Here is a 25221-nt window from a genome sequence, read left to right as displayed (position 1 = left end):
ATCACTGTGGGAAACTAATTTGTTTTGACATACTGAGAAATAATCTGATGTTCGTATTTATTCCGAAAAAAGCTGTATTAGCTAAAAACAAATTTCATGAATAAAACCAGAGATACATAATCAGACATGTACATCTACTGAGCACGTCTGATATGTAGGGAATTAACTATTGCTCATAAACTTCTCTTTAAAGGAATCTAATTTCTATCACTTTGAAATCTTCCCCAATTCCTCTCTCTAGCACAACTAGGACCCAGGACACAGCTGTCTCCAGGAGCACATGGAAACATTATACCCAGAACACTAGCGGGCATTGATCCGACCCGCTTGTCTCATGCTTCTCCTTCCAAAGGGCCTTATAAATGATCTTGATTGAAGAGCTATTTCAATACTATTCTTGGCACAATGACAGTCACTGAAAACCTTTCTGAGCTACAGCCTGTTTCACAATAAGCTGACACACCACCTTATTTATTTATCTTCACTTTAAGAAAAGCTGATAGCCAAAATTCTTTTAAACTTAAAAATGACAAAATCGCCACTCTCTCCAAACTCCTCTGGTTGGGAGAGGCTTAGAAAAATATATTGGGCCTTAAAGATAACAGAAAGAAGGGGGGACAAACCCCAATGAGACCGTAGTGAGTGATAAGGGACTCGGAGTTACAAGTATTAAAAGAGATGAATTGCATTAACCCCTGCCCTACCCCATTATATTCACTGCCCACTGGAAACAACAACAGAATTACGAAAATCCCACACTCTCTAATGGGATGGTAATAGGATTCAGAGGCCATTAGGGTAAAGGCAATCCATATTTTACATTGTAATAAGCTCAGACTGAAGATGTTGCACCCCTCCTCAGAGATCAACAATTACCAATTTAACATTAACAAACCCACAAGCACTATCAAAACTGCAAAATAAACCCTAGTTAAGAGCGAAAGGTGTAGTTTTTATAGCTGTCTATATATTTTTGTGAAGGAAAATCATCAACCTAAATTGAAATATATATATACGTGTGTGTGTGTGTGTGTGTGTATATATATATATATATTTACTCTGATACTGATTTCTCATTCCAGAATGATTTGGAAATGAGAGATAGATTATTATGGGGTAGTTACAATTTTTACAAACAAAACATTTTCTTTTTTTAACATTTATTTATTTTTGAGACAGAGAGAGAGAGAGAGCATGAACAGGGGAGGGTCAGAGGAAGAGGGAGACATAGAATCTGAACCAGGCTCCAGGCTCTGAGCTGTCAGCACAGAGCCTGACGCAGGGCTCGAACCCACAGACCGCGAGATCATGACGAGTCGAAGTCGGACGGTTAACCGACTGAGCCACCCAGGCGCCCCACAAAACATTTTCTTATGGCAAGTGTATTCTAATTTTCAAAGACTTACCTTTTTCCTAAAAACATTTTCTCATTCAACCAGAAATAACCTATTTTTGGTTTTATTTTTCTACAAAAGATGTACGAGGGATTTAACAGAACACTCTTTGGAGAAGGAAAAGAAGAGTAAGAAAGGCATGGACATTTTGACATCATCTTCACGGAAGCAAAAACTGGGGTCAGGAGTGTGTGTAAAATATTCCAAAAATAGGTATTACAGTTGTCTACTCAAGTCATTTAATAGGCATATATTGTCAGGTGCACAGAAAACTATTATTGTTTGATTCAAATTTGTATTAATTTGTTGTCTAAAGAACTTCAAGGATTGGGATGCCTGAGTGGCTCAGTTGCTTAAGTGTCCCACGCTTGATTTAAACTCAAGTCATGAGCTCATGGTTGTGAGATCAAACCCTACTTCCTGCTCCATGCTGAGCATGGAGTCTGCTTGAAATTTGCTTTCTCTCTTCCCCTCCCTCTGCCCCTCCCCTGCTCATGCAGCCGGCCAGGGTACATGATCCATCTCCCTCCTCCCTCCCTCCCTCCCTCCCTTACTCCCTCTCTCTCTCTCTCTCTCTCAAAAAAAAAAAAAAAAAAAAAAAGAAATTCTAGGATCACTGTAAGGTTTCTGATTTTTTTATATAATACAGAAAGACAATGCATTTTTTGGAAAATATTTTGATTGATGAGCTCTTAAATGTTCTCCAGAGATGAAGAAAATAATTTATTATTAATCTCCCCATGTTCCCCTTTTTAACCTTCCTGACAGAACATAAAAAAATAAAATCTCTAATAAAAGATAGCAAATATTACCAAACTATAGAAAAATAGCCAGTTCCCCTTACCCTCACCATCCCCATGTTACATCAGGTATGCTTTAGTTCTTCCTGAAACCTCCATTTTTCTTCCTGAATAACAATATTATTATTTAATGCAACTCTAATCATATACATGTATGGAGTGAATCCTATTTCATATATTTTTTAATAAAATACTGCCTCCTTTAGACACTAATAAAAACAAACAACAGTGAGCACAGGGCTAGATGATAAAAGCAGAAGGTAATTTAAAATAATAATAATGGGGGTGCCTGGGTGGCACAGTCGGTTAAGCGTCTGACTTCAGCCAGGTCACGATCTCGCGGTCCGTGAGTTCGAGCCCCGCGTCGGGCTCTGGGCTGATGGCTCAGAGCCTGGAGCGTGTTTCCGATTCTGTGTCTCCCTCTCTCTCTGCCCCTCCCCCATTCATGCTCTGTCTCTCTCTGTCCCAAAAATAAATAAACGTTGAAAAAAAAATTAAAATAATAATAATGAGAAGATACCATATCTGAATGCTCTTCCCACCATATTCCTCATACCTCTCACCAAATTCATCACACATTTGTGAATTAAAAGGTTGTATGGGGCACCTGGGTGGTCGGTTACATGCCTGATTTTGGCTCAAGTCATGGTCTCACAAACTGTGAGATTGAGACCTGTATCGGGCTCAGTGCAGAATGGGGAGCCTGCTTGGAATTCTCTTTCTCTCTCTCTCTCTCTCTCTCTCTCTCTCTCTCTCCCATTCTCTCTCTGCCCCTCCCCCCACTCATTCTCCCCCACCTATCAAAATAAATAAACTTAAAAAAAAAGTAGTAATACCTGGAACGCAGCTGAATTAAAATCATAAAAGATTGAGGTTGTTCACTCTTTACTTCCAAATTGACTCTTACTCTTAACCATATTTTGGGGTATTATGAAAATAATTTTCTACTTTGAGGGTGTGGCTTAACTTGAACAGCCAAAAAACAACACATAGAAATGAAATGGGTGCTCTGACAACGACTGCGCACACCAGAAGCCACTCAGTCATCGAAATGTGTCCATAGATGGAGAGTGATGGTATGGGAGTCTGGGAAATGTAAACATAGGTCTCTGGGTATTAAAAGGGAGACTGGCACTACTAGGGTGTTTGTTCAATTACAAGGAACCAGGAATAGTTCCAACTTACCAAATCTGAGAACTCAAAGGCCTTACTGAAACATTTAAGAAGAGTTGGAAAAGACAGCAGAGAAGTATGATTTTGGGGGAAAAGATCCTCACATAAAATGAGATCCTCACATAAAATGTCCCCCAGACACATCTAAAAATAAATCAATATATATTTATTCTGTATTATAATTTCTGAATCTCCACTCTATCTGTATTCATAGCACTCAGAGTCCATGCTCTTTTTAAGCAGTTCTGATAGCCAAGGTTCCACAGAGGGGCGTCACCACTTTTGGGCTTCACTAGAACAAGTCTACCATCTGTTATAAGTCACATCCCCACAGACTAAGGAGACAATCACAACTAAAAAGTGTACAACCCCATCTAATAAAGAGGATGGCTCTGCTCTAGTACTTATGGACTTGGATCGATTTCAAGGAAGGTAAGGAGAGGTAGCGGGCAGGTGACATCTAAGATTTCTTTAAACTTGTCCTTGAGTCAGACTTGAGTCCAAGCAAGGATGTTAATCCTTCTTAGTCTCTTGAAAGATGTGGTATCTTTTTTTTTTTTTTTTTTACTTTATCAATGCATTATGATTGTTTATGCTTTTAAACATTCACTCAAGAGTTACCACTTAAATAAGCTTTGTGCTGCTACATATCTGATACGTAGGCATCATAATACATCAGTGCACAAGCTAGTACAAGGTTCCTGTCCCCACTGAGTCTAAAGGCTTATGTGGAAATGGGAAAACTGGGAGTTTTATAAATTGTGAACAGTGTTATAATAAAGGAAATACACTGTTAGAGAGTCACAGAGGGAGCTCCTAATTTAGATTTAGGGAATAGTAGTCCAAGAAAACTTCTGGGAGGAAGCAGAATTTAAACTGAGACCTAAAAGATGAATAGAAGCCAGCCAGGGGCACGCTGGAATGTTGAAAGAAGAGAAGAGGATGAGCATTTGCAAAGACACAGTTATGAAAACTGGAAGAACTGAGAGGGATGAACAGAGAATGTAGGAGTTTGAGAGAGGAGATGTCAGGGCACGGAGGCAGTGGAGCTGATGCATGGGAGGCACCCAATTACACTGTAAACTCCTTGAGGACAGGAAATCATTGTCTCTTTCTCATTGAATAATGTGGCAGCAAAATAAGTAGACTCTCCATTGGAAGCACTCTATCAATATTTATCAATTATCTCTTGGTGATGACTGAAGCCACTCTAGCCTAACATTCATTTAAACACTCCACAAGCTCACTCTCCAAAAATGCTTGGTAGGTTTGTCTGTTTGTTTATTCAGGCAGCACAGGTTTGCTGAGTGTATGTGTATGTATTTAAAATTGTACTGCCCTCAGCGCCCTCCATCACTTCCTCCTGTCTTATTTCTAACAGCTCCCCTCTAGGCATTTGTGTTCGCAACCCTGGATTAGGATTTAGCATGGAGGAAACCACCCTTAAAATTCAATCCACTAGGGTGTAAATAGACAAATATGGGATTATGTTATTGATAAATTAGTTCCCAGGGTGAGTGATATTAATGTGTGCAAGATGTATTAAGATCAACATCATGCAACCTCAACTTAAATAAATGGTAATCATTTTTTTCTCAAATTCAGAGGATATCTGAAGCCCAACTGTGCTGTTTTCTCTCTATTGTCAGAGAGTTCATAGCTACATGCCACTATGTTTTACACTTTTTTGTGCATGACTTTTCTAGAGAAAAACTTGATAAACATGCTCAACTGTGCAGCAATTTGCTGAGCGGTCAACATTTTTAGCTTTATATATAAAATAAATCACAAGTTTCTAATATATTTTCCAACATCAGGGACATTTAGTTCATAAGAACAAACAGAATTGCAACATATAAATCATCAAGTCATTCATTTGTAAGAGTTGGGGAAACTGAATTGACAGCTAAAATAGAAATAGGTTTTGGATGTAATAGTCAAATGTTTGGAAACAATCTACCATTTGGTTCTGGTAACATTAAAATATCTTCAAAAAAGGGTTCGAAAGAATCACCATCTCATAATAAACCAGAGTTAAGTAATTATAACTTGAGTTTCTGTCAAGGCTCTTGCCATGTAAACGTTCATTTATCTGAAATTTGCTTAAAACAAATAGATTAGATTCATTTCAGGAACAAGAATGACATGACTTTTTTGTTAACACTGATTAATGATTTTGGTTCCTAATGTCATTAGTAGACTATTATCATTTTGCCATTTGAAAAATGGTCTCTAGAATCTCAAGGTCTCATCTAGATGTGAATGTTTGCCCATTTCCTATATTCTACTGACCTCTAGAGACTATAGGTGTGTGTATATAAATCACATACAATACGTGTTTATAGACACATACAACATATACATAATAAATGTTATATAGACTGAGGGAAAGAAGGATCTTTTTAAAGATGTTTATTTATTTATTTGAGAAAGAGAGAGAGAGAGCGAGAGAGAGAGAGTTGCATGGGAGCTGAGGAAGGGCAGAGAGAGAGGAAGAGAGAGAATCTCAAGCAGGCTGTGCTATCAGCACAGAGCCGGATGCAGGGCTTGATCTCAAGAACCAGGAGATTATCACCTGAGCTGAAATTAAGAGTCAGATGCTTAACCGACTGAGTCACCCAGGCACCTTGAGAATAAAATGATCTTAACCATATAAGCCCATTTCATTTTAGAAAAATATGCACATATTATTTACATACATTTTCAAACAAGACCTTTAGGTGTATATGTTTAATAGTAAGCATGTTGATAGCACTTTCTCTATGTTCTCACTAGTATAGAACTCAAAGAAAAGTGAATTTTAAACAAACTAATCCTATCTTTGTTTTGTGACTTGCCAGCAGTAGGAAGTAACACAGAATTCAGGCACACCAGCCTGGCTTTCCCATAAAGCCAAATTTACTTTTAGTTGAGACTAGATCACTTCATGCGAGGATACCCTTCCCCCAAATCATACTTGTATTTCTTTTCCAGTCTTCCTCCTGACCCCATAAAGCATATCAAATTTAGATGTATCTAGTGAGAGCTCAGATGGCTTTGTAACCTTTGAATTTTTTTCTCTTTGTTTCCAATTGTTAAATATATTCATAAGTGAAGCATTCAACATTAAAATAATTTCTAATTCAGGACTAGATCATGAACTCCTTAAGAGTTATGTCTGGTTCATCTGGCATCCTGCTGCCTAGCACAGTGAACATCAGATTGTGGGAAATTAATACTGTCACCTGGAGAAAAATACAGTATCTTACCAGGCATATGGTCACACTTTATCTTACTAGGAATATACCCATTATCTACCTTTAAATATTAATATAGTAGATAAAGATATTGATATAGATACTGTTACAGAGATAGAGATAGAAGTATGCACGTATAGGGGCACCTGGGTGGCTCAGTAGGTTGAGCATCCGACTTTGGCTTAGGGCATAATCTCATGGTACATGGGTTCAAGCCCCACATCAGGCTTTGTTCAGACAGTGTGAAGCCTGCTTCAAATTCTCTGTCTCCCTCTCTCTCTGCTTCTCTCCAACTCATGCTTGCTTTCACTCTTTCTCTCTCTCTCTCTCAAAAATAAACATTAAATTTTTTTTTTAAAAAGTATCCACAGGGGCGCCTGGGTGGCTCAGTCGGTTGAGCGTCCGACTTCAGCCCGGGTCACGATCTCGCGGTCCGTGAGTTCAAGCCCCGCAGTCCGGGCTCTGGGCTGATGGCTCAGAGCCTGGAGCCTGCTTCTGATTCTGTGTCTCCCTCTCTCTCTGCCCCTTCCCCGTTCATGCTCTGTCTCTCTCTGTCTCAAAAATAAATAAACGTTAAAAAAAAAAGTATCCACATATAGACAGGAAACATATTCACGCATGTATGTGCATATAAACGTGCACACACATAAAAAGGATGAGGCATCTCCTATATACACAGAACTCATGACTAGATTTGTCAATTATTTTTCTAATAGTCATCAAAGTTTTCCACTTTCAGTACTGCGTACTATATTACTGTTCAAATTCTATTTATATATGGGTGGAAAACTATTGGTCATTACACTACATCATCAACAACACCTCAGCATTTAAAAACTCGAAGTAAATTTCTTTCTAATACACTCAATTTTGATCTGGTAACACTATTTTTAGTATTAAGAGAGTTATAACATTTTTTTGCCATTTAGTATATTTGTGCTAAATATATTAGATAGTATATATTTTATCACTTATATTATATTATAGAATAGATTTAGAAACAGAAACATCTTACCAAGTTTTATTAGGCATCTTAAAAAGCAACCAGTTATTTATAGAAATGTTTGTCAAATAAGGGTAGTATAAGAGAAGAGTAGATTATTTACTAAGACATTGTTACAAAGTGGCAGATATGACTACAAGATTCTGAAAATGTCCAAGCCACAACTGATGTATAAGAAAAGGAGAGGAAATCAAATTCTGATCTTGTAGCAAGATCCAGTAGGTGGAATCCTGTGTCCTGTTCTGCAAACTTGGAAAGTGGCTGGTAATGTCCATACCTATTCCGTGATTACAACCTCTCTGGAAAAGCCAGTCACACTTCCTATACTTTTACCATTTGAGCCTAATTCTGGTGTCTAAGAGGCTTTAAAGTCTTTGAAGTCCTCTGGGACTTTGACGACATACAGGGGGCGCAAATCCTAAATATAAATAGTTCTTCAAGGCTGTGAACTGATGATGGAAATGGGTGAGAACTGGTGTTGGAGATTAACTCAGTGGGGTTTGGGTACCAATAATCTACTTTTGCACTTAATACTGGAGCAATATGCTAATCAGAACCCTGATAACCTGCACAAGGTATACTTGCGTGATCCAAGTGACCTTATAAAATGCCAACTAGGCACAATATCCAACTAGTTAATTCAAAATGGTAGGTAGTTGGTTTGGATAGTAAGTGAGGGGAATGACATAAGCCAGAACAATGAAACGAATTACTTCACATCATTCAGGCAGGCCGATTTACTTTTTTTGCCTCTTAAACATGAGAGTAAAATAAATAGAAAGAGGGGCACCAACATTGAAATTTAGTCAGTGAATAATTGTAAATTTTAGTGGATTTAAATTTCAGTGAATAGCTTTAAAAACCCATCCACTCAGACTTTTTACATAATTAGGTCTTCTGAAAGATAATTCACTGGTTTGGATTTTGCTGCTCAAACATGCCCTCCATACCATCAGCAGAGGTGCCAATGATTAGAGAAATGATTCATGTCAGGTAGTTAGAGAAAAGACAGGGGAGTCAGAGAAGAAATCTGGATAATCCCCATGCTGGAAATTCAAACCCTGGATAATCAGGACTGTACTATACATGCAATTATGATTCTGTCCAGTTAAGAGAAATTTGTAATCCATTCAGTTTCAAGCCTATAAAGTCACATTTCTCAAAAACTTGTATTTTGGCCTCCAATGGCTTAAAAAGTTCTCCTTGCTAGATTGTCTCCAATTACAGAAATCCTTCCCAAGTACAAGGCTGCAGAACTATATTAAACCTGTAGGATACCATGTAGCTGGCTGTTTTACAGAGCTTTACAGCGCACGCAATCCCGATGCATGATGTAATACTACTGAAGCAATTCACTGCAATCTGATAACACTATTTGACCAACTCACAAATGTTGCCACGCATATGAGGTGCAAGGAGGCAATTGTCTTTGAATAGAAGGTTCAGAATAGTAAGAAAAGGGAAGTACAAATAAATTTACATTAACTTTAAGAATCCCTCCCCAATCCTAACACACACACAAAGATTTCATGGGTAAACAAAAACAGGACTGCTATAGATTCAATAGATTTTTGGTCTACACAGCAATAATGGAGTTACTGCAATAACCACAGATGTATGAGTTGGGGAAAGGCTTGTCCACAGCTGTCTATCAGAAGAACTGAAGTCAACGGGTGAAAAAAAAGCTCAAACGCAAGGCTCAACTTCGGTACTGCATCAAAATGTGGTTGATGCCTAGCAAATAACACTTAATAATAGAGTTGTAAATTTCCATTAGTGAACATAAGGGTGTGTGTGTTATAGATTATAAGTGCTGATTTTTCTAGGGTTTTCAGAACTCTTTGAAAACACACAGAAGCAAAAACAGTCAAATGAGGCAGACTGGGGGAAACAGAAAAACAACAACAACAAAAAACAAACAGCTACATTCAAGGTACGAAACAATAATTTCTAAGCCTTTGGGATCTATTTTTTTCCCTTGCATTGTAATGCAGTCAAGTGCATGAGTGATGCCTTTTGTGTTTGATAATGTCAAGTGTGAATGTCATGGGCAGCCCCCATCTCTGATGGTATTAAAATGGTGGGAAGATAAAAAGCTTAGAGAAGTAAATGGAACAAATTAGATTAAAGTGGTTGGAGGACAAGGCGAAGCAATCATCTATAGCTTGGTTCCAAGGTGATGTTGGTAACCCTGTTCACCTGAATAGGCTGGTTAAATCAATTTCTGAGGAAAAGGGTGGCACTCCTCTTACTTAACTGTACTAATAATTATTTCTGCTCCTTTTCATTATGAAGTTGACTGGATGGAAGAAAACATCTTGTGTGTTAACATACACACTTTCATTATATAGTTAGGGGAGTCTCCACAGCTGAGTTTGTCAGTCAAATACACTATACATCTAAGAGTTTAAGGTAAGTTACTCAGGGTTTATAGGAAGTGACTGACACACAGACAATTCAGAGAGGTAATTAATTTCAAAAAAAAATGAAGTATATACCTTCTCAGAAAGATGAAAACCCTTCTCAGAGAGATGAAAACCCTTAAAGATCATAAAAATCCATCCTAATCAATGTCAGAAAACAGGAGGTGAACATAACATTAATTGATTATATACAGATAGTATGCAGAGAATATCACACCTTCTAACTTACAGGTCACATCTCTGACAAATAGTGGAAGCTTTTCTTATGAAAACAAATGCATATACACAAAATCCCTGCCTAATGAGGCCATGACATCTATAGTACATACAAGAAATTGCAATAATTACAATAAGGAGGCATTTCTCAGAACCACTCTCCCTCCCTCAACATTGTTTCTCAACCTTACCACCTTGGTCTAGGCTAATGCAATAGAGAAGTCACTGGTTTCTGGCCTCTAGACAAAGGGTTCTCACTATTTTTTCAACAATGCTCCTAAAAAGTAAGGCAATATCTCACTAGTCACAATAGCTTCCTCAGCCACAATAGGATAGGCATTTTGGCATCTGTGGGGTGGGCAGGGGTGTAGTATGGACCCACTATTCCACTCTTTCTCCATTCCTTTTTCCAAAGGAATTCCTTTAGAAGCTTTCAGATCCCATCTTTTGAGTGGCTATTAAATACCTTGACCTGCCATTCAGGGCTCTCTATCATATTGCCATTACTCATTCTTTTTGGTGTTCTGTCCCACCTGACCCCTCACTTTGCTCATCAGGATTATTTTGTATTTTCACCTTTCACTCCTATTTCAAAGTCTACCACCCTCAGTATCCCCTCAACCTGCAGTGACCTTTTCTGTTCTGTTCTCTTAAGGAAGGAGTTAGAACTGAGCACACTTTAACTCACTAGGCAATTCTCCAGGTATGGTTCACATCTTTTGTCTTCCTAAGGTTCTCACTGAAAAGACAGACATTTGTTGTTGTTGTTGTTGTTGCTGTTGTTGTTGTTAGAGGTACTACTTGGGACATTTAACTCAGGGTGTTTTGGGCATAGTCAATGCTTGACAACTATAATGAAAACAGAGAACACCAAAAGTGAACAGCAAACAAACCAGAAAAAGAAAATCTCCCATCGAATTTTAAAGATTTTCTTATTTAAGTACAAAAAATAAAAATAAATAAATAAATAACCACTATGGGTCGAGCACAAAAAATGTATTTGAATCAAAGCAAAATAACCAAAAAAAAAAAAAAAAAAAAAAAAGGACCATTCCTTATTCCTACCCAGTGGACTTACAGTGCTAATTATAAAATAGGAGTAGTGGACACCCATGCCTTCTAAATATAAACTCTTTTTCTCCCAGAAAAGAGAAATGAATGCATGTTAAATCAAAACATCCTCTGGAGCATTTCATACCTCAGGAATGAAAACTGACAAAGAAGGGCTTCAATGTAAAAGAAAAATCCACCAGAAAAGAGCTTGGACTGAGGGTAAGAAACACTAAAGCTTCACCACACAGGTTGTACCCCTGTCCTATCTGAATGTGCTTTTGTAGTCTCCAAGGCTCCTCTTGCCTTGGAGGAAAAGAATGTGTGTAAATATATATATATTTACACACATACACAAAGTATGTGTGTGTGTGTGTGTGTATATATATATATATATATATATATATATATATATATATATATTTACACACATACACTTCTCTTTGATCATTGAAATTGGTTAATTGAACATTTCCAAAAATAAATATTCCCACAGATAGAGGTCACTGGCTGCCTGAAATCGCATCTGTTCCTTCTGGGTACTAGAATTCCAGGCTCCTCTGGGACATCTTTGTCATTTTATCAAAGTGATTACCAGCAGAGTAAGGTCCCCTCAGCTTGTAGTGCTGATGTTTGCTCTCTGCATTCCTGTTTTCTCCATCCAGTTTTATGGCTTTTGCTTTGGAAATCTGGCACTCAATATCCAATGTTAATTACATTTGCTAGGCTAAGGAAAATCCTATTGGACTAATTTTTCAAAATCATATAATGAAAGAACTTCAGTGACAAACCATGTAGGTTTTTGATTGTTTTTTTACGGATAGATCTATTAAGCACTTAATATTCAGGGGGAAAACAGTCTCAGAGCAATGAAATTCTATTACTTTAGAGGTTGCATGCTTTTAATTTCTTAATATTTCATTACATGTTGGCAACTGGTGCATATTTTTATAATGCGTTTGATCATTACTCTTCTCAGAGTATTCTATTTCAGTTCTTCCTCTGACATCATATTTGCATGTTAAAGGGTTTTAGCATTCAGGGATGAAATGTTCTGAATAGTAATGTGCAGTTAACTTGATTTTTTAAAAACGGAAAACAGCAAACAGACATTATATATAGGGACTAAAGAGAACAATCTCATAATTTTAAAATCCAACTCAAGTTTTAATAGCTTTCTATAGAACATCATAAAAGGTAATGATTCAATATTATTCATTAATTAGCAAATTATGCAAAATGCTATCAGCGGAGTTTGAGGAGAAGGCTCTTTTTCGTTGGCTTTTATAAGTCTACTGCATTTCTTTTTTTCCTGTAAAAAATGATCTTTTCTTTGCTCTCCAGCAACATCTACTGGAAAAGTCAGAAAAATGCTATTTATATGAATCAGATAGTTTGAATAAGGATAGTTTTGGTTACCATCTGCTTAAAAAGTTCATGCTGAACTACCATCCAGTTTACAACTGAATAGTTTCTTCCCACTTTACCTCTACTGAAAAGGCAGAAGGGCAGTGGTTCACGGGCACAGACAGCCAAGCTACAACTTCAAATTTATCATCTCCTCACCTTGAAGAAGTCATTTTCATAAACAAAATTAAAACACATAGATGATGCAGACAACATATTTCTCCGGGCCCATCTTCTCAACACTTGCCACTTATTTAGGAAACAATCATCATCATCAGTGACAGCGTAACACTGAATAGTTGGGTAAAGCGGGAGTCAGAGAAAAGATTTTATGAGAGAAAGCTATGTCGAGACATGGACTGAATTTGAGAGGAACTACTTCAAGATTCTGCAAAGTTTCTTAAGTTGAAAAAAGAAAAGTACAGGTGATGTGATTTTAAAAACTCACTATGCTACCACCAGCATGACTCCATCAAACATGCTACAGCAGTTTCTTTTTCCCCTCGCCACATCTTTCTCTGCTCTTTTCACCATGATGGAAAAATGAAGTTTCCCCACACCTGTATGAGGGGTCTTCCTTCAGAACTTCTGTTGACTATCTCTCCGTGATGAAGTCTGATGAGACCCATCGTCTGTTTGGTCTCCACTCCCCAAAATTCAGCAGCTCCTGATGTGTACTCGTAAAATTGGATTCACGTGCTGCACCCACAAAATGCCATTAGATGGTCTGGCAAACACAAGACACGCCAAAGTAAGGTGCTGAGGAGCAAGACCAGTTTGGAAACTCAGGAAGAAAAAAAATCTTATCACAAAATACATACATACAATATCCTCTCATTCATGGTTGCTGGCTTCAACAATGCCACAGTATAGCAGCTCCTTCTAGGACCAAACCTTGTGTAGGCATTAAAGTCACCTTTCTATATCTCATTCCGGAGAGGCATTTAACAGAATTTCAGACTTTTAATATTCAGATTTTCCCACCCCCAAAAAATTATCTAAAAAATTAACTCAAATATTTTAGGTAACATCCTAGGTTAAATACCTGGATATAATTTGGATTTCTATTATCCTTAAATAAAAACTCTGGCTAATTAGTTTTTTTCCTCTTGCTTTTTTTTTTTGTTTGTTTGTTTGCATTCCCAAATCTCAGTTCATAAATGCCAACAATAAATTTTAGTAGCAAAGGCAATGAACACAAAATCAACGAAGATTGAGGTTAAAAATAAATTATCAAAACCTTAAAACAACAGCAGCAGTAATAAAAATCAGGTACCGGGAGACTACAGTATATTGCATTTTGTGTTTGTTCAATGTTAAAATAGATGTGAACCTTTTAAGCTTCATCCCAAAGCTCTTTAAAGGAGAAATGCCATCAAATATAATCCACAACTCTCATTCACAGCACACAAAAGGGACAGCTTCCTAAAAGCCACCTACAGCGAAAGTCCACATGTATTCTATATTTAGGGTCCTAATGCAAAGTTCCAACTTGCACCTGATAATTAGCCCCCTTCATTATTGAGCTGCTTAAAATCCAGGAAGGCTTACCAAACAGCACCTCCAGAGTTAACTCCCACTTCAAACTGTCATAATTCAGTTATCCTAATTATTTACTGGATCCTTTTCTAAAACAAGCCCTAACCTGATGTTTTAACTTCATATTTCATTTGGGACAACACTTAATCTCCATTTATGAAACATCAACCTGACACAGGTTAAGGAGATATAGACTGACAAGATCCAAACGAAACACACCCCAGCAACTAGACTTAAATAAACTCTACCCTTGCTTAAACCTCCAGTGAAAAATTATTATAACACATCAGAAGTTCAGTTAGAAGAAAAATTTCAAATGCCAGCTCCCTCTCAGGGTTTAAGTCCCGGAGTTCAAAAACAGGATCAATTGGATTATTATTTTTCCCCGTTAGCTGTTTAGAATTTAACATAATGCAAAGTGCTATTCTGATCAAAATCATCTTTGTCGTCTCTCTCCTTAAATAAAACGGAGGAGAAATCATTCAGTATAAATGCGTTTACTATACAAATCTATTTTCAATTGAATTTGCTGCATGCTCTAATTCATCAAAATTAATACAGGTACTTTCTATGTTAAACAAAAGGAAGCCGACTGAAAAATCAGCTTCTGCTGCAGATGCCTTTCTCAATTACAAAACGGTGAAAACAGAGATTTAACTAAGCCACTCGGTCAAACCCTCCGATGGGCGCTCTTACCTGTCTCAGCTGAAGGCTTCCTTCCCTTGTTAGCAGCGTGCAACATCTCTAGCTCGCCCCAATCCTCACCACCGGTCTCCAATTACACCGCTAAATCCACCCCCCTGCCTTTTTTTTTTCTCCCTTTCTTTCTTTCTTTTCTTTCTTTTCTTTTCTTTTTTTTTTTCCTTTTCCCTAGCAAGAAAATGCTTATTGAAAGTGATTAGTTTTTGTTGTCCCTTTTAAGTCCCTCCTGCGGGAAGGAACAGGGGAGCAATGTGACGCCACCTTTTAATCTTTTGTAAGAGTGAAAAGGCAGAAAAGGAACGCTCGATCAAACTGAGCTGCACACATGACTATAACTCGCAGGAGAGGCTGCCGCTGCCTGGCGGAAGCACCGCTAGGCTTGAGTGTAAGAACAGAGAAGAGGAGAGAGTCAATGGAATGTGACAACGTATGTGCATCAAAGGCAGGAGGAGAGAGAGAACAATGAACGAGGGAAAAGCCAGTGAGGAGAGAGGGAGAGAGGGAGAGAGGGAAAGAAGGCAGAGAGAGGGAGAGAAGGAGAAAGACACACACAGAGAAAGAGACAGACAGAGAGAGGGAGCGAACACGGAGAAAAGACAGAGCGGGTTTCAGGCAAAGGATTCTGAGAATAAAGCCACAGTGCAGTGTCTGGCGGCTTCTGTTTTTATCTCAGCGAGCATGATACCCTGCCTCTCTCATTTAGAAACACATTCGTGTATCCTCCAGGTTTGAAAACTGAGATAATCGCAATGTGTCTCTGGTTTTGTCTGATTGGTATTTAACTGTGCGGTGTACCTGTGATTTTTAGGATGCATTTATGTGCAATTTATTTCACATATTTATTTATGTAGTCAAAAATGAAAGCTGCTAATTTCTATGGCAATTTGCAACGTAGTTTTACTGGCAGATGGAACTCTACTTATCATAACTGCTGACAAACTGCCATGGGTAAACAAAAGAAGAAACAAATGCTTCGTCTTGATAATTGTCTTTAAAAGAAAAAGCCCACACCAAAAATATTAGCACTTGCAAAAGCTATGTTGCCTGGTTAAAGTTTGAAAGGTGGTTTCTCTCTATTAGTTTTATTAATAAAGGCAAAATAGAAGGGAAGGCGAGATGTTTGAAGGAAAGGTGTTGGAAAAGAGGCTATTAGGAAAGTGAAAGCCTAAATTCTTTCTGGTTTCCCTCCAAATGTGACAACAGGCTTGCCTTCTTGAGTCCTGGAACAGAGTTTTCGAGTCACTATTTCCATAGACTTTTACTGCATCCTTCTGCCTTCCCGTACCATTTTAAAGTAGGTTCCATTTTAAAAATAAAGTCGAAAAGAAATGATTTCCTACATCAAATTGTTTCAAATGGTGTTTCACCAGCTTTGTTCCATTTCTACTCGTCATCTGCCACATGGGGGCTAGGATTACACAGTTAAATTCCCTAAGTGACCTCTTTTATAAGGATGTAAATTACGGATCCCAAGGTCAAGTGTTTGGTGTAAGTTATTGGTGAAAATAACTGCTTGCTTTCCATAGTAACCTGAGCTAGTGTGGTAGTAAGCCAGCAGGAAGAGGAAACACCCAAGCTTTTGACTGACCAGATTTTTGAAATTAAGCAATTCTAATAATGGAAAATAAATCCCATGTGTCCTACTTATAACAGTTATTATTTTGGAAAAGCTAAAAATAAAAACCCACTCAGTCATTTCACTTCAACTGTTGTGTATCCCACCAGCATACCCAAGGACTCTAGGCTACTCATATTTTGAAGATCCTGTGTAAGCCACCAGATACAGAGAGAGAGCTGGTCCAGGAAAAAGGCCTTTCTCCACCCCGGCCACGGTGTTGTATCAAAAGAGGGACTGCTTGATCTTATTAAACTCGAAGTGTTATAGTTTTTGTGGTTTGCCAATCGGAGGGTATGTTTTTAGCTTGGGCCCAAATACAGAAGTAACAATCCCCCCCCTCCCTCCCTGCAATGCGATCAAGATGAAGCCCTACTTATCATTAAGGCAGAGCAGAGAATGGAGAACACATAGGGGCTGAACAGAAGGCAGCTGGCCAGAGAACAGAGAATGCTCAGATGTAGCAGGGAAAGAAAGCTGCAGGGCCAGCGAGTCACTAGGGAAGTGGTGCCCTGGTAAATCCAAAATTCTCTGCAGACATTGCACAATGTATTGGAAGCAGCCTCCTTTAAATGACATTATTGATACAGGTTCTATAGTTAAAATTAACTTTGTACAAGGGAGTAAGCAGACTAAGAATTTTCTGCCAATAAAAATAAAGACTCTGTTACAAGAATACAACTATTTCAGTGCAATAAAAGCAGGGAGGGGCCCCCGGCTTATCGAATAGGATCAGAAAGACGTAGTCAAGGAAAGATAAAAACAAATCAAGGTGACGAAAAGATTTTTTTAAAGCTATAAATGGCTTTCAGTGTTGTTTATTTTTACCATTTCCTTGGTGAGGAGGTAGGTACCCTGAGTAGACATCACTTGCAGTTGGATATAGGTAATGTATTCTTAAGATATCTTGAGTTAAGGGGGCTATACTGGGTGCCAAAGGTGGCCCAAATCATGTTATTATTTCTTAATAGAATATGACTTTTTACGAGACATCCCCCCATGGGACAGCTTTATGCTCATGTGTTTATACTGTGAGTATATAGTGGTTAAGTGCTCAGTTTTTGGAACCAGGTTGCCTGGGATTGAATCCCAGTTCCACCACCTGCTTGCTGTGTGACCTTGACCAAGTTATTTTGCCTTTCTGTGGCTGTTTTATCTTAAAATGGGTGTAATGATGATACCTGCTTCATGGGGCTGTCACTGGGAATAAATAATACATGTGCTGTTGTGAGTTCTGTTCCTATCACATAGCAAGTGCTTCATAAATGTTACCTCCTATTAGGAAATCCTCCTAAGATATATTTTTAAGTTTCTTTATTCTGAGAGAGAGAGAGAGAGAGAGAGAGAGAGAGAGAGAGAGAGAGAACACCTGAGCAGGGGAGGGGCAGAGACAGAAGGAGGAAGAGAGAATCCCAAGAAGGTTCCACACTGCCAGCGCAGAACCAAAAGCGGGGCTCAAACCCACAAACTGTGAATTCATGACTGAACCAAAACCAAGAATTGGGCGCTTAAATCACTGAGCCACCCAGGCGCTCTGAGATTTTTTTAATAGCTAAGATAGATGATATTGTAGCACCTCAAAATAGCCAACTCTCGAAGACTTCTTCCCACTCTGACCTTCCTTATAAGTTCTAGTTAATCAAACTGCTTCTGGGTCTTTCCACTTGGATAATACACTTAAAACTCAACAAATTCTATAACCAAAGTCATGATCCCACTTCTCAAAGCAAGCTGTAGTTCTCCCAGTTTACTCACCTGTGTCAAGTGTATTATACATTTGTATACATTTTTACACATACAAATGTATACATTTTAGAGTCACCCAGAGCTCCTTTCTTTCCATTCTTTCTCATCATTCAATTATCAATAACTATCAAATAGCACCACACCCAACTCCTGTGTCTTAGAGTTATTATTTCATTTCCAGACTTCTAGTACCTTTTCAATCTGGGTACTTTGGTCTGGACTATGGTAATAACCTTATAATGTAGCACTTCCCCATGCTTTTCTCTCCTGCAATACATGAAGGGTGGTGAAACACAGTACGCCCTTCCCTGCAGACACTTCTAAGGTCCTGCCAAAGACCAAACTAAATTGTTACACCAGTGCCTTTCCCCTTCTCAAGAAAGCACTTGGCATCTAAGCGAAAGAAGGCGACATTATTCTAGGGATGACCTTGAATCTGCTCTAATGGATAAAACAGCTAATCTTTGGCTAAACAATTCTTTACTATTAGTAGTTTATTAGTTGTGATGCTTCTCAGAACTGTCATGACACAGCTATTGAAAACAACCATTTTAAGAGGTTTTTCTTTTATTCTCCCGATTCATCCTTCACAAGCCAGAATAACCTTCTTAAAATGCCACTCTGAATGACATCCATTCCCAATAGTTATTGATTGGTCAATTGAAAGTCTGTTTTATTTCATTATCTTAGGAATCAGCTTAAAAACCATCAAAGGTTAAAAAAAATGATAGTGAAAGCCATTATCATCTGAAGAAACAAAGAGTGTGCAGGAAAAAAATTGTAGGAAAAACAATTAAGGAGGTGTGTCGGGCTGATAATAAAATGATCATATTACTTGTTGGCGATTGTAGTATTAATTACTGGCCTCTTAAAATATGTAACTGATATCTTTTCTCATTTTAAATACATATTATTTACAAGAAAAAGATGGCCAAAGTTTCACAATTCTTTAGAGGACACAGTAGAGATTTTTTTCCCCTCATATTCAATTACCTCTGCGGTTTGACACCAACCTATCCATGTAAACATTCATTGTATCACCTCTTCACAGAAGCATTAGGCTCCCTCAGCCTGACCATACACATCCTTTCCAGAGCCTCAGGCACATTCCTTGTTCTCTTTAGAATATTCTCTTCTCTTTGATCAGAACACATTTAACTCTTTATCCATCTCTTTATCCAGAACAAGGACAAGTTCCACGTCCAACACAAAGACTTTCTTGGCCTTCTGAAATTTACAGTGATGAAATTGTTTTAATCATAGTAGCTACTTAAATACTCCAGGAAAGGTTGCATGTACAAGTGGGAGCTTGGCTTTGAGTTGCTCCTAGACTGAACTCCTGACCCTGAGATTTGCTTCCTGATTGTGGGACATCTATCAAATCCCTCCCCTTGTTCAATTTCACTCTTCTCATCTGAAAAATATTGTGATGACTTAACTAACTAATAAATGTAAATCCATTACCATAATAACTAGTATACAGCCAGCATCTATACAATAAAGAATATTTAATAATAAGTGCTTATTAAATGACAAAGATGTATCCATTGCCTATAATTTCTAAACCTCATGACAACCCACCAAATGGCTGCTACTAGAACCAATTTACAGAAGAAGAAATTGAGGTTCCACAAAATTAACTACCCAATGTCATGCAAGGAACAAATGGCAAAGCCAACATTTAAACCTTTGTCTTTCAACCTTTTAGGTATTTTTATCCACATGATCATTGACTATTTAGCCTATACTGTATTTGGTTTATTATCTGGGTTTTCAAGTTTTGTGCCCTATTTTTTCCAATTAGATTATAGACTATGTGAAGGCAATACTCATGTTTAAAACCATCTCTGCATCTTTAGTATCTCCCATAAATGTTAAACAAAGTAGCTTGCCTAGTCAGTAAATGTTTGTTGACTGCTTGATCATCTGTGCTCATGGGGATTCAAGTTTTTAACCATATTTAAATTCAGCTACACTGTTGTTTGAGGAAATGGCTTCATCATCCTTTCTACGAAAAAATTCATAATTATACCAAATAATAGAAAAGATAAACATTACATATGAATGAAGCATGCAGATAAACATTACACATGGATGAGGCATGCAGATAGAAATGAATGACGTCCTCCACAAAAAAAGCTGTAAGAAAGTGATACTCATCAATTTGATTTGGTTCCTCATACTTGGCATTTATATTCTGCTTGAGGATAGGCCCCTCAGGCCACCCATTCCATGCATGGAAAAGTGTAGGTTATTAGCTGAAAGTCATCTATTTAAGGTTACACAGAAAAGCAGAAATAACCACTCAAATACTCAAGGTGTTCAGTCACCCTTAATTCTTTCTTTTTAAATAAATGCAACAATTATATTCTCATTTGTTTTCCTCCTAGCTAAGCCTACACAATGCTAAGGCAACTTGGAATAGCATAAAATATTCAGCCAACCAATATCACGTTTTTTGATGTACATAGTGATAAGCAATGTTACTGAATATTTAACATGTTGAATGTGTTTATTAATAGAGATATATACATACATAAAAGATATGTATGCATGTACATATGTATGCATATACATGCACACTTATTTTTTTGATCTCTGCCTGTCTGTACACAAGTGAAAAGAAAGAACTAAGAAATGTCCTGTGTGCCACATATAGGATAATCAATGGGATAAAATGCTTATTGTCTTGTATCAGTCTTTTGATATTCACATAAACTTCATATAGTCAGATATGTTGTTGTTCATTATCATATTCCTTGAACCAAGAGCAGTGCCTAGCATACAGTGGGTGCTTAGTAGATATTTATTTGATAAGGAATGAGTGAAGTCACCGCCTGATTTTGCCTAATTCATTTCCAGCAATTTTTTTTTTATTCTCACCCAACTGGTTTATATATATCCAAATATATTTTGTATTTTGCTATCTCCATCTGTTATTTCCCATGCAATTTGTTTTGTTAAATGTATGCTACCCTTTGTTCAATATAAAAATTCCTCATCTTCAAAGAATCCTTTCTAAATTATATTAGCTCATAGTAAATGCTCTTTTCTTGAATTTCAAAAGAACCCATTGCCTGGGACATTTTATTACATACAATTTTCCAAATTAATCTCGCCCTCCCTTTGGATATCTCATACTGTTGGTGAACTGTTATTCTTCTAATATCTATAGGTCACTCTTATTTCATCACATAGACTTTAAGTTTCCTGAAGGTTATAGGAACTGTCTTTACTTTTTTAAAAAATATAATATATATTGGTATTTCTTTGAGTACTATCTTGTACATTGAGTGCATGCATGCGTGTGTGTGTGCATGTGTGTGTGGTGTTTGTATTGAAAGTATTCATAGGTATAAAATTCTATCATTCAGAAATTATGTGAAAGAGCTTATAACACAGTCTCTGGCCTTCAGAAAACTGTTGTTAGATCACTGCTAGAGTAGTGACAAAAATGCATAATTTTTTTTTTTTACCTTTTCCACCCCTTAATGGTATGAAAGGCTATTCATTATTTACTTGAGCACATGTTTAAAGTCAACCAGTGTTCAAATTAGTGTCAAAATTAACTCCTTCCAACAAAATGAGATTCTCACAATAGGAAGAATTAGCAACTGTCTTTTGGAAGGATACCATTTTTCCTCAATAACTTATACATTAGTTTGAAGTCAGCTTATGTTCACCCATCAACAACTAATCCTTAGAGAGGTTTCTTAACTCCATAGGGTCTCACCGATGGGGTCATTCCAAGCTAAATTATACACTCATCTCTTATGGGAGATTTGTCCTTCCTTGGGGAGTTATGATTGGAAAGAACACTGTGGAAGACCCTTAACTCTCATAAGCCTTAATTCTTGAACAAAAGGAGCTTTCTTAAGGAAGATTTTTCACCCTCATAGTGTTTCTGTCTGCATTCACTGGGGATTCAATCTTTGAATAGTCCATAAATTGCTGTTTTTCAGAAAGAAAAAAAAAGACATAACCCCTAACATTTCAAAAGTCCTTAATGTATCCTTCTTGTAAAGAAGAGATAATTCAGGTTCATTTTCATATCTGTTTTCAAAATTGCAGTGAGTATATAATATGATAAAAGGTTTGTGATATAGTTTTCTGAAATTAGTTTATTGAATATTATAATTATATCATATCTTTTTATTTATTTTTTTAAACTTTTTTTTTTTAATTTTTTTTTCAACGTTTATTTTATTTTTGGGACAGAGAGAGACAGAGCATGAACGGGGGAGGGGCAGAGAGAGAGGGAGACACAGAATCGGAAACAGGCTCCAGGCTCTGAGCCATCAGCTCAGAGCCTGACGCGGGGCTCGAACTCACAGACTGCGAGATCGTGACCTGGCTGAAGTCGGACGCTTAACCGACTGCACCACCCAGGGGCCCCCTATAATTATATCATATCTTATTTAGCCAATTAAAACAAATTATTTTGCTTATAAAATTGCTTACATTAATTACCATGTTCTGGCATTTTGGATTTTGTCTGCTGAACAGAAGTCATCTTGTCTGTTTTCCATTTCTCTTTTGTGTAGTGATTTGAACACTCCCCCCCCCCCACACTTAAGTGAAAACCAAAGTAGCAGCCACATAATCATAAAATAAAAATGGAAAGAAAATCAAAAGGGAACCTCAAACCTCTGCTTCCCATGGTAGACTGAATAGAGTTGGCCTCAATGAAACTCTAAGTAAGAATTCACGTTCCTCTCCATTGAGTTGAATACAGGCTTTGGTGGACTATGTGGTTCTTGTTCCTGATGTTTTTCAATACGGAACATTTGAAAGAATCCAACCAGAAGTTGCACGATGATCACAGCCTTGAACGTATTCATCAGAAAAACACTTTCACTCTTGCAGGCTTTCTTTTCGTAGTAGCCAGTGTACTGCACTGTTTGCCGGTTTTTCCAATACTCTTACCCATGACAATCACAAAAGCAATTCACAACCTTACTTATCAGATAGTTCTGTTTTACAATAATCTGGTTGCTATTTGTAAAATCCAGGATAAAACAGTGCAATTTCTGATGCTGAATATCTGAAAAGCTCTGGAAGCTGCTAGGAAGAGATATGCACTAAAATATGTAATTCGATGGACTTACAACACACATTCTGGAGGGTGCACACTTAAGTGTGTCTCAGAGTGTGTGACACCTAATGTGCCACTTTCAAGATTTGCAAGCAAACTCTGCATGTAAACTGTCCCCTTCCACTCAAAGTCTTTCTTAGCTCCAAATTTAACTCTTTTCATTAAAAAAAGGTAGAACTCTCCCCAAAAGAATGATCAATCCAGAAGACAATTGCCATTGAATAACAGTTTCCAGAATGAAATGAAAGTAGGGATCTTCATTAAATGGTTTATTTTATGTACTGGTTCCTAAATCTCTAGATTCACCCTGAAAACAACAACATATTTCTGACGAGAATTTAACTAACACAAAAAAGTGTTGATTTTAACAGCTGACAAATCCCCTCTAATAAGGGGCTTAAAAAAAATTCAACACAAACAAACAAACCACTTTCCAGTGATTAGGCTATGCAGATGTCAAAGAACACTGTGTCATATACTCCATGGAAGAACACAGATAACAGTTAAATCTTTTAAGGTGGAGTTTTCATGACTATGTGTTGGTGTGAGAAAGAAATGGGAACAGCGTGCACCACTGAGAGGCAGTGTAATGCAATAGAAAGAGTTATGCATTTCAATCCCAGATCTGTCACCATCTCAGTATGTGACCTTAGCCAAATCATTTAACCACTGTCTGCCTCTACTTCTCCATCCATTAAATGGGACTAATACCTCCCAGTTTCCAATAATAAGATTACTAAAAATCATTAGCATACTGATAAAGACAGAGTATTCTGCATACTTTCCTTATGCATTCAAGTTCTACTAAAGCTAAATCTACTCCAAGGGAACAAGGAATTGCATTCTGGAAGCTGAATGCTTTTCTTGAGGCTGCTGGAGCAACAACTAATAGACTGAGGCAATAAACCACTCAATAATCCTGCATTGGCTGAAAGAATTAATGCAGTTCACCTCTGCTGCTGTGAGTGTAGTACCATGAATTCAGAGGATGCTCAATAAATATTAGCTGATGATGATATTGACAGGGTGCCGTGTACAGTTACAGCACTAAGTGAATTACTAAATTTAAAATTGTTCAGAAAACTCATTGAATAATTATTAGCAATAAAAAAATCCTATCCCTGTCCTCATTTACTTTATTGTGATGTCATCTCATGCATAATAAGAACATCACCAATCCCTGGAAACTTAATAGCCTTATCCTAGTGATTTAGGAGAATAAAAATAAGGTTATCCTTCAAACTATATTCGGAATCTTAAAACTTCCAATGTTATCACTCTGGCGCTATCCATTATCATTTCTTTTCTGGATTATTGTAGAGCTTCCTAATTGCTCTCTGTGATTTCCGCTTTTGGCCTCTGGGGCTGATCACTACACTAAGAACTTCTAATGTGTCCTACCTTTGTGTGTCCATATCCTTATGCAGTCCTCTCCCACAATGACTTTGGTATTGCCCTTATGACTGGCTTTGGCCAATGGGACATGAGCAAACACCATACAAATAAAGGCATGAGAAGCACTTGTGAATTGGGACCTGCCTTGTTGGAACGGTGCCACCCCCATAAAAGAAAGCCTTGTCTGGCCTCCAGGAGGAGAAAAGACTACAAGAGAGAGAGAGAGAGGCCCAATCATTTCCTCATGTCCAGCCCCCACCTGAACTAGCAGCTGGATTTAACTATGTAAGTAAACTCAGGCAAGCCCAGCATAAGAACTGCCCAGAAAACATGCTGAAGTTTGAGAAATAATACACTTGTTTCAAGCCAACAAGGTTTGGTCTAATTTGTTATCTAGTAATAAATAACTGATACGGCCATTTACTGA

At 37.6% G+C, this 25221-nt stretch overlaps 1 protein-coding gene across 14 annotated transcripts in view; it reads right to left on the bottom strand.

Annotated features, from left to right (window-relative positions):
• TENM2 (teneurin transmembrane protein 2) overlaps window positions 1-25221 on the bottom strand; it is a 1151751-nt gene that overhangs the window by 654266 nt on the left and 472264 nt on the right. The window contains exons 1-2 of one of the 14 annotated variants that reach the window (XM_086711085.1): window positions 14938-15029; window positions 13263-13429 (exon numbers count right to left, since the gene is read on the bottom strand). The exons of 11 other annotated variants lie outside the window; for them this stretch is intronic. Coding sequence is in view for 2 of the 3 variants with exons in the window: in XM_086711226.1 (XP_086567352.1) it covers window positions 14938-14983 (46 nt within the window). In the remaining variant the exon portion in view is untranslated. Of the gene's footprint in view, window positions 1-13262; window positions 13430-14937; window positions 15933-25221 lie in introns of those variants that run through there. 2 more of the 14 variants (XM_086711226.1, XM_086710890.1) reach the window with 2 other exon arrangements.

The sequence above is a fragment of the Puma concolor genome, chromosome A1 (genome assembly GCF_028749965.1).
Source record: "Puma concolor isolate L17-30 chromosome A1, mPumCon1.1.hap2, whole genome shotgun sequence".
Taxonomy (NCBI): Eukaryota; Metazoa; Chordata; class Mammalia; order Carnivora; family Felidae; genus Puma; species Puma concolor.
This window is presented reverse-complemented; position numbering and strand designations above follow the sequence as displayed.